Source organism: Prinia subflava, chromosome 20 (assembly GCF_021018805.1).
Source record: "Prinia subflava isolate CZ2003 ecotype Zambia chromosome 20, Cam_Psub_1.2, whole genome shotgun sequence".
NCBI classification, from domain to species: Eukaryota; Metazoa; Chordata; class Aves; order Passeriformes; family Cisticolidae; genus Prinia; species Prinia subflava.
Window position 1 is genome coordinate 2,479,260 of NC_086266.1, and position 10,780 is coordinate 2,490,039.

Genomic DNA, 10,780 nt, shown 5'->3' on the forward strand with positions numbered 1-10,780 from the left:
TTTCCCTATTTTGTGATTTCAAAGAAGACTGCAAAAGTAGAAGGGTGTGAAGATCAACAGTCAGCAAACAGTCAAAAAGCTTTCTGATGATGAATAAGCCCCTTTGAAGTGGTCTACTTCAATATTGTTATTTCTGGAATTTCAAGCATGAACTCCACGAGCAACCAGACTCCACGTTTCTATTCAGTGGCAATAAAAGTCAGCTAATTTGGTACCAACTACAACAGGATGTTCTCGTTTATGTATGGTTTTTATCTCATAAAGGACAAATCTGCCAAATTTCACAAGATATTTCCTTATTAAAGGGAATTTTAGACATGGAGGAGCCAATGTTAGAGTGCAGATCTCTAATTTTTTTTCCATTGAAATGAAAATTTCACACTAGGAAAATACAATTCAGTTCTGAATGTATTCATTAGCTTTTTGCATTTCTTCTTAATTTGATGACAAAGACATTAAAAGGATGTCATATTATAGTAAATGCAGTTTTGACAATGGGTTCACTCATCCATTGTACTAAGTCAGAAAAGGTTCTTGTATTAAAACAGCTTAAAATTTTCAAAGAATCATCTCAAAAGGTGATTAATTTACATGTTAGCTTAAGGAAAAAATCCTGTCACCTCCATTTTCATTTTTTCCCTTAAAAAGTAGTCAAAACATATTTGCACATCGCAACACGATTGAATGCCCCCCCCCGAAAAATAACAGTGCATAAATTACAAAGCAAGCTTTTCACAGCAAACACAGATCTGTGCACAAGTTAGAATAACATTCTCTTAATCCCTAAAGCACAGCAGTGATAAATGCATCTTTAATATGTTCAAAAGCTGTTACTTTTCCTTTTTTTTTCTAACCAAACTGCAGTGCTATGAGCTGAAACTTCTCTCATTGCATTGCTGCAGGCAGTGGATCTCTGCACACACTTTCATCCTGTGAATGTAGGTGAGAGAAGAAACCAACGCCTGTTTTCCTGTCTTCAAATAAAGGCATTTGTAGCTAGACAGGAATCTGTGAGATATCAAACAGGCTCATGAAACCTGACTGCTCTGAAAGGGACTGCCTGAGAGCTCGGCTTTCATTTGAGAAATAAACATCTGAAGTTGTTATCAGCTGCAAATGCTTTCACTTGGGGTCCAACACTAACTTTCTTGTAGAAACACTAATATTTAAAGTAACACCAGAATCTGCTGTATGTTAACTGAGTCACAGTATTTGTCTATCATTACTATATTACTTTCAGAAACTTCTAGGCATTGAAAATATAAGCTTCTATAAATCTAACAAAAAATATAGGTATAATTCAATGCCTGAATAAAATTTCCTAACAGTTGTTTCAATTTCCTGCCACACAGTCTAACTATAAATTGATTATAATCAATAAGAAATCTTTCATCTCTTAATATGTACCTGTCTTTCTGTGAAAATGTAGCTGGATTATAAAACAGTAAAATAACAAAGTGATATTTGTGGGAAAAGCACTAATTCACAACCTTGCTTGTACCTGCTCAACATTCTGTATTTATATAGAAGTCAGCTCCCAAATAACCAGAAGATCAAAATAGTTGCTTGTCACAGCATGCAAAGAAAAGGGAATTTTCTTTATCTGCACACACAGTTCTTTGAAGCTGTCCTGTGAGAGGTATATCTCAATTAAATATCACTGTTTCCCCTCTCTGCCCACCAAAAAAAAAAAGATTGCAAACCCTTCTATTATGCCTAGGGGGATGGATGAAAAATTACAAACATTGCCAAGTGTGTAACTAGAAAAACTGCCTTGAAGTGGGTGGGGGTGTTTAGATCTTGGCAGCTGCTGTGTAATCAAAAGCTTTTACAAAAGCTAAAGTAATTTAAGTCTTGTCAGAGAGGCTCACTGGTTCTGGTAGTTATTTTCCTGCAGACACCATCAGTTGATCAGATTTTCACACAGATTTGCTGGGGCTGTCACCCTCGACAGGACCAGCCCACAAAAGGACAAGATTTTAGAAATAATGCAGAATCCATCCTTTAGAGAGCATGAAATGTAGCTAAGAACTGAAACTCTGCTATTTGTTTGCTAATTTCTTTAAGTCCTAAGTTAACCAGAGAAATCAGGAAGGTCAAGAAAGGAACCCTCCATGGCTGACAGGGACACTCAGGACATCTTTACTGATATTTCTAAGGGAAGATTTTTGTTTAAAAGCCAAAGGACAAATACAAAAAGCTTGAGCATAATCAAGCAACAAGTGTTTCTTAAATAAACAGAATATGAATCCTTTCCTGAATGATGGATTATAATTTTGTATTTATAAATCATATATTCAATTGGTCAGGTGTCTTCTGAGATTGAGTCACATACCAACATGCAATCAAACAAATTTTAAAAAATATTTTTATTAAACACATGAAATGCACAACAACTCCCAAGGAGAATGCCACAATATAAGCAGAACACCCACATAACTTCTTTTTTTTCCATGTGCACAGAGACCTATGATTAAAGTCTGAGCTCCCATGGTTTTGATGCATACAAATATGTGTTACACACACTGTCTCAGCAGGCACTCATTATGCAGTCACAGCAAAGAAAAAGTAAATGCCTCACTGAATAAGAAGGAAGGAGAAAATTTTTCACGAGTTCTGTTGAAAGGCAACAACAACAACAACTTGGAGAAAAGAGGAATTATTGAATATCCCCTTTTTACTCATCATTTGGGATAAAACAGTTTACTGATATAAACAGCTAAAACAGTAATTCCAGCTGAAAATCAAAAACTCCTTACCATTCTAAGAGTAACTAAGTAAGTATATAAGATTAACTAGGTAATGTAAAACCTGGCCAAATTATTAATTTAAGCCAAAAATAACATCATGCTCATTAATATTTTGGAGATAAATTATATCTATTTAATTACTCAGATGTGCAGTCACTGAAAGCAAGTGTTACTCCAGATGTGGTCTAGTTCTTTACAGTATTTTTATTCCATGGTGGATGTCAATGAACCCAGCAGTTTCAGATATATAAATAATACAGATTAAGAGTCAAAGTAGTCTAAATAAGACATTACAGTGATTTCCTATTGTTAGGACTGTATCTCACACTTTACTATCCACAGGCAAACCCTTCTATAAATGAATGTCATTTCTCTATACCTGAGGGAATAATTTATTTTTAAGAATGCAAATGCTGGCCACATATTTAAATTAATGAGGCATGGGATGTGGGTCAAGGACAAACTGGAGAAAACTTTTTTTAGTAGTTTTAATGCTATCTGCAGCAGTTTTCACACATTCTTAAATTAGTCTGTAGGCATTTTGAAGGTTAAAGAACAGTGAACTTTGAGAACATAATCATGAAGTTCAATGTGAAGAACAACTTAAATCATCTGCTGGGAGGGTGGCATTTCAATTTTGCCAGAGGCAAGGTAAAAAGCTTAAAAACAACTCTGTTAAATGGAAACTTGTTATGTAAAAATACAGATAAGAAAGACTAAAGTTGTGACTGAAAACTACGCATTTCTCATATTTCTGTCCTGCAATGTCTCCCCTAAAAATTATTTTATTTAAGTACATTTTACAAGATAGCCCACTTTGATTTGTGAGACAGGTAACCTAAAAAGTGCTTTCTCTGTTTCCAAAGGATGGAAACCAAGATGATTTTCATTCTTTGATGCTTCTTCACAAAGAACAGAGGAAATGCCAGCAATATACAATAATTACACAAATATGAGCAAGTAAATCTCAATAGTGCAGTGTATAAGACCAAGAGTTGCTGCAATTGTTGCTGCAACTACAGCATCTAACAAGGTCTCTCCAATAGGAACCTCAGCCAACAAATTATTAAATTTGTAGCTCATTTTCATACACTATGAGGGTAATGAGAGCAGTATCAGTCACTTTTTCCTTTTCACCCTTACAGACACAAAAAGCACAGGAAGCACAAGTCAGATTTAGACCCCATGTTGACTCCACAACTGCCACCAACAAATACCTCCTTATAAAATCCCTGACATTAACTTGCTGCTAGGAGCAGCTCCAGATCTTCCACTGTGGGCCATATGTGCAGGATGTGTTGATACTAAAAAAACTTCAGCTTAGTCTGTTGAACCAGCAAGTTTTGATTGCTATTACAGCTGGATCTTTACGTGCTAATTAGTTTCACAAATTCAACATTTGCACATTACGGAAGATTCCTCCATAGAGTAAACAACAAAACCCACAGAACAATTATGTTTGTTGGGGCTTTTTACTGCTTGACCCATCAGAATCTCTTTTTCTTGTTTTCAGATAAGTCTACTGTCTTTGAACAGATTATTTTTATTAATTTGGTAAATAATCCCAAGATTTTGTTAAACTTTAATAATTTGACACACCATTTCATGTTTCAAATGCTACACACAACTACACAATTTTGTTATGAAGGATATCTAAGGACTGTGAGAGATAACATCATTTTTAGCTGGATCTAATTTGTATTATCTCCTTTCTTGTGGTTAGTCATCAGGTTCTAGCCCAAAAACTGTTCTGTTGAGCCCTTCTCTCTACGTTTTTGCTCCATATTTCAAAATAATCCACCTCAGCTCAGGTCTAGACTGCCACCATCAGCATTGCTACACATCCCCTTCTGCAGCTACAGCAATTATTTATTATTCAATCACAAAAATGTAGCACAAGTGCTGGCGTTATGATTCTTTATATATATTAAGAGTTCAATAAAATCACCTGCTGAAGATCTTTTTGATTCTCTGATGTACAAAGACATTCTCTACAGATAGTACAGCAGATCACATAATAGTAAGTATGAATCTCAGTAGGAAATTAGTGTGCTTTATTTCAAACCTGTCAACATTTCTGATGTATCTCTAAAAAAATTACTCATTGCACTTTCCTCCCGCAAATTCTCCAAATTAAATATGCTTAATACAGGAAATGCATTCTAAAGGCTTTGAATGGAGAAAAAAATGCACGTATTAATAAAGTCAGAAAAGCATTTTAACTGTCATAAAAAGAAAATTTTACTGAGGAAACAAAGGAAGTCATTAATATTTTAGTTTAGTAGTGCAAACATTCTATTACTTATCTCTTAGAAGTAGCTCTTTATGATTTTTTAAAACTTGCAATAACATCTTGCATCCGAAAACAGATTAAAACCCCAAATAATTATAAAGCTAGACAGACAGCATCAATTAGATGAAGTAAAGATACCTCCTCCCTTTCTAGCAGGAGTGCAGATTAATTTTTAAAAAGTTTTCAGCATTTCAGAGGCCATGAACCCTGGCTGAGGACTTATGGCCATACAGAGGTGTTGACCAGTCTTATCTTTTAAAATGTTTTATGCAGCCACATCGAGCAGAGCTGCCTGTGGATTGGACATAATAATCAGCAGGGGAAGGAGAGCTCATTAGTACAAGCTCCCCTTCCCCTGCAGATTACCTCAGCATGAAGCCACGTATCTCAATCAAAAAAAGATTGCTATGGAGAGCTACACAAGATGTTTCCAAATCAGCTAGCTTGGGGCTCAGCCTAGAGCTGCAACCTTCCTTTAACCTTCAGGAAAGCAGAAGGACCAGGATGGTCTCTAAATATTGGCCATCTATAAGTTTAGAAATAAATCACTCAGCAGATCTAAGTCACCAGCAGACCTGGCCTGTCTCATGCTCACACAAATGACGCCCAGTGCAAACACAAATGGAAAATTCAGCAGCAAGATCTGATGGAAAAGGACAAGGCAGGACATTGCATGTGTGGGGAACAGAAGGGGTTTAGAAGTGAAAAATACTTAATGCTTTGGCCTGTTGTATAAACCTCTTTAAAATATTTCTCAGACACAAGAAAACTTTGCTGTTAGTCACCAACAATCTATGACTGTTTATAATGCCCAAATTTTTGACAAGGCTAGTGATATCAGTGATGTGTTACAAACCAGAAATATGCTCTACTTGCAGGGTGTGGGGGGCAAGGCGTGTGTAAAAAAAATAACAGCCAAAGAGTCAAATGTTCAGAGACTTGCTCAGAAAACAGTGTTGCAATAAATCTGGTAACAGGAGAATTATCTAAAACAGCTGGTGATATATTTATTGAACCAAGCTTAAGAGAGTCATAATTTCTTATGATAAGTAGAAAGAAATACAAAACAGCATGGCAAAATGTATTATTTTAACTATAATGTTAGAATCAGAGACTAAAATTAAGGAAAATGAAGAAGGCTGGGAGAAGTCCTTAGGATGTAATTACTGCCAAAAGAAAACAGTTGCAGCATCACATTTCACATTGTTTGATGTTCTAAAATGCAGTGTATGTTCAAATGTCAGCACAGTACAGATTCTCAGGACTGTCAACTACTAAATAGTGACCATTCAATACAAATAATTGTATTGAATTGTATTTCATGGATTATTAACAGCTGAAATTTCAGTTTTGACCCCCAGTTTCCTGGGACATACTGCACATCTGTCCCCAGTTTGGAAATGAACTGTAGCTGACCAAGTCCTCTGACCTGATTTTGACACAAGATATCCCAGCCCCTATTGCTGTGTACTGAACCCTGTAAAATCAGCTGCAAAGTGAATGTGACAAGGAACACAGCCATGCCTGCCTATCTAGATGAGATCAGACCTGAGACCTTATAAATGATGTACCAGGCATTGTTTTAGCTCCACAGAAAGCTGTAACACATTCTGTAATGGGAATTATGTAGCCTTTGTTCTATCAAAGTTAAACTTAGGGACATCCTAGGAAAAGCTAATATAGAGGCACTTAAATGAAGTAGAGGTTACAGGAGAAGAGACCCAAGTTGCAGAATTTCCTGTTGGTGAAATTGGTGTTGATTATATGTGAGGTACATATTTAAAAGGATATGCCAAAACTGGCTCTCATAAAAGTTATGTGAAGGGTTAACCCTACAGTTACAGAATACTAAGGTTACTTGTAAGGTTTTACCAATAAATATCCATTATTCACAAAGTCAGAGACCTGAACAAAAAAATCCTATCATTAATCTTACCTTTTGCTATATGAAGTTCCTCTACCCTTCAAAGTGTAGGGCCCACCCATCTCTCTTTTTCTCAGTGTAATTCCAGCAGATCACTTTACTCTTTCCACCTGTGAGTTCCTGCAATTTGAGATTTCTCATGGTTACCAAATGTGGTTCAACAGAGCAAAAGACAAAAGCAAGGTCATAATTACTTTCCCCCTTTGTAAATACTACCATTTTTTCTTTTCCTTCTCTAACACTTTTTCTTCATCTGTCTCTCCTAACTCACTCCTTTTGGTCAACACTCCCTCCTCCCTTTCTTTCTCTCAAATGCTGTGTGCATGGCAAAGCTCCCCAAATATTTGTTGTATTTACCATCCTCTGAAAGATACAGCTTTACAGGCGAGATGAATCTCCTGTGATTTTTATTTGGACACAGATACATCTGCAGTGTTTTATCTTCTGTACCTGCAGAAATTCAGGCAGGACTCAACTCCTCAACTTGTTGCATCAGTTTCCATTTTTAACATCACTGTCTGCCTTAATGAGGTCACTTTCATTTGTATACCTTGGAAATTACCGTGTATAAACACATCTACACTGATATAGAGAATATATAGGCTGTCCATTAAACACACATAGCGGGACTATATATTTATTCTAACCCCCTCCTTTTCCAGATTATCTTTTCCTGTAAGGTCTCTGAATTTTACAGTGTTCACCAGGCCCCCACACGTTGCTCCTGTTGCCAGGGGTCACAGCAGACACAAAACCCGCTGTCAAATACTGAGTGCCTGTGTTGGAAGGGCAAAGCCTTGATGCAAAACGCAACAGGACACAGCTAAGACTGTCCTCAGAGAGTAGGGCTGGGTGACAGCACTTTGGGAAATTTTGTCCCAAACTAGTGGCCAAAGAAAGCGAGGAGGTGACAGACACTGACTTTTCCTGTGCTCAGTGACATTTAGCTCTGTCCCGAGGCGGCGGACACGGCGCTGCGGGGCAGGAGGGCACCGAGCCCGGCCCGGAGCACCGCACACCCCCGGCAGGGCACACGGAGCTCCGTCCTCCCCCAGCTCCCACCGCCCGGCCGCGGTACTCCGGACCGAGCCAGGCCCAACCAACCCCGTCCCTCCTCCGGGGACGGCCGAGACCCGGCAGCAGCGGCGCGGCCCCGCTCCGTTCGGCGCAGCCCCGCTCCGTTCGGCGCAGCCCGGCCCCGCCGCCTCCCGCCCGCCCCGCCCCGCTCCCGGCACCCACCGTGAGGGCGGGCGGGCCCGGCGATGGCGCGGAGCTGGCGGCGCAGGTAGGCGGCAGCCCCGGGGCCTCCATGGCTCCAAGGCGGAGCGCTGCCCGCGGGAGCCGGCGCGGGGGCCGGGCCGGGCCGGGCCGCGGGGCTGTTCCCGGCCGCGGGGCTGTGCCCGGCCGCGGGGCTGTGCCCGGGGCTGTTCCCGTTCGCGGGGCTGTGCCCGGGGCTGTGCCCGTTCGCGGGGCTGTGCCCGAGGCTGTTCCCTTTCGCGGGGCTGTGCCCGTTCGCGGGGCTGTGCTCGGGCTGTGCCCGTTCGCGGGGCTGTGCCCGGGGCTGTGCCCGGCCCCGGGGCTGTGCCCGGCCCCGGGGGCGGCTGTTCGGGCGGCCCGGGCCGAGCCCGGAGCTCAGCGCGGGCACCGCGGGGCGGAGCCGCCCCCGGGGAGGCCGCGCAGCTCCGCGGCTGCGGAGCCGGGAGATTGTTGTGAGCCGCTTCTGGAGACTCATCGGCCGCTTCTGGAGACTCATCCCCGGGCGTCTGTGTGTTTACAGGAAATAAAGGGCTTCTGATGCGGGGAGCACGATGAAATTCGGCTGCCTTTCCTTCCGACAGCCCTACGCAGGGTTGCTTCTAAACCAGGTCAAGACAGTGGAGACTCGCTGGCGTCCTTTGCTAGCAGGCTACAAGAACTGCACCATCGCTATTCATATAGCTGTTAAGGACTGGGAGGATGAATCATGGAGAGAAATTCTTCTGAGCAGGCTCGGCATGACACCGAAACAACTGCAAGATTTGTTGGATGAAGGGGAAAAATTTGGCAGAGGAGTTATTGCAGGTGAGCATCATTGGACTGTATTTTCTATGCAAGCTTTCAGTCCCTTAGCAGTCCCTCAAATACACATCTGTTGATGTGTTTGCACTCACGATGACGTTTCTTTAACACTTTAAAGGAATGGAGCATGAATTGTGATGGGAGTGTCTATTTCAATTCCTGTATGTTTCAGCATAATGTATGTCCATTTCCCACTTGTTGTATTTTGAGCTTAGGAACTTACTGAAACCATTTCACTGTACTCGTGGTCAAGCAAATTCATGATGTTGCAGTGCTTTGCATGTCATTTTAGAGTATACATAAATAATTACATAAATAAATTCTCAGTGTCACAAACCCCCTCTGTGGCTTTTGATATTTGGGCAGTGAAGAAGTTTGTTCCTGTAACACACAGAGCAGAGGCAGGGATGTTTCACTGCATAAATTGTGATGACTTATAGCAGATTACACTCAGAAAGTTTTTATCCAGTGCTCATTTGGTACTATTTCGTTGTAGGTATCTTTGTTATACCATCTTTCGTTGCCATTTGAATACTTTTAGCTATTCCTGTACAACAAATTAATTCTGTCACATACACTGAACATTGTTGTGCTTCTACAGTGCTGAAAACTGTAGGTCCTACATAATATGTAGATTTGCAGCATTAACATAAATTGCATGCTTAATTGTGGAGTAGGTAGAGATTTTGAAATCGTTTAATCATTGGAAAAATGTTAACAGAATAGAGGTTTAAGAGGAGCAGAGTTTTATGCTTTACTGAAGGTGGCCCAAGGCCAAATGTAGCTCAGGAGTTCTGGTAGCAGCAGTGTCTTAGATGCAGGCTGCTTTTCAAGGAGTTGTGGTGATTTTAACTGTGCCCTCCTCCTTTTCTGCACCCACCTGAGCTGAGTCCCTGGACTTTTGCAGCAAACAGCACAAGTGGGAGCTGTGCCTCCCTCTGTGCTCTCCTGGTAACAAACTGGCTGTTGTGTGTCCTCAGCGAGGGCTGCTTCTTGAAAACCTTGCTCTAGGAGATCAAACTGGCAACTAATTTTGTATTTTATTGTTCAATACAGGATTAATTGACGTTGGAGAGACATCACTATATCCAGAAAACCTGCCTCCCGAAGAGATCCTGGAGCTGGAAAACAAAGCTGTCCTCAGTAACCTGGAACAGAAATACCTGACTGTTGTTTCAAATCCCAGATGGCTCCTGGAACCAATTCCTGCCAGGGGGAGAACTGGGGTGTGGCAGGTGGACATCCCTGAAGAACTGATCCCTTCAGAACTATAGGTGTTGCCCCTTGCTATTATTTTTCCTGCCTAAATGCAGATTCCTGTTTAAGATACTGACTTGTGAATTACATCAGCATCTTGTTTAGGATTCTATTCCAAAACTATTTGAAGAACTGCTTTTTTGAGGCAAAACTAACAAGATGTGTCTTTATGACTATTACAAAAAATTATTAATGTTTTTCTAGAATTTTCCTGTATAAACAACTTAAGTAAATGCCATTTTTAAAATGTATAGTTATGGAGTGTGTGCCAATACAAATGTATATTAAAATGATTTTTTGATACCTGCATCTCTGATTATAGGAAAATGATGCTTAAAAGCAGGCTGCCACAATTAATAGGACATCTGTCCCAGACCACTCCTTGTCCTGCCTTAGGGACAGATTTTTTCATTCACACTTCAGGCACATAAGATGTGCATGTGATGGATGTAGCTGTGACCTGACAGACATTGCAGGAAGGCCATTATGAGAAGTACA

At 40.7% G+C, this 10,780-nt stretch overlaps 2 protein-coding genes across 2 annotated transcripts in view; one reads left to right on the plus strand and one right to left on the minus strand.

Annotated features, from left to right (window-relative positions):
* Positions 1-8,327, minus strand: part of MAMLD1 (mastermind like domain containing 1) — a 213,936-nt gene extending 205,609 nt beyond the window's left edge. Inside the window, exons 1-2 of the mRNA XM_063416972.1 lie at positions 8,207-8,327; positions 6,980-7,087 (exon numbers count right to left, since the gene is read on the minus strand). The gene's annotated coding sequence lies outside the window, so the exon portion shown is untranslated. The remainder of the gene's footprint in view (positions 1-6,979; positions 7,088-8,206) is intronic.
* LOC134560702 (protein EOLA1-like) lies at positions 8,112-10,575 on the plus strand. The gene is made up of 3 exons (XM_063416974.1): positions 8,112-8,252; positions 8,745-9,028; positions 10,082-10,575. Exons 2-3 carry the CDS (start codon positions 8,776-8,778, stop codon positions 10,297-10,299), a joined length of 471 nt encoding a protein of 156 aa, XP_063273044.1. The 5' UTR covers positions 8,112-8,252; positions 8,745-8,775; the 3' UTR covers positions 10,300-10,575.
* Positions 10,576-10,780: the final 205 nt, after the last annotated feature.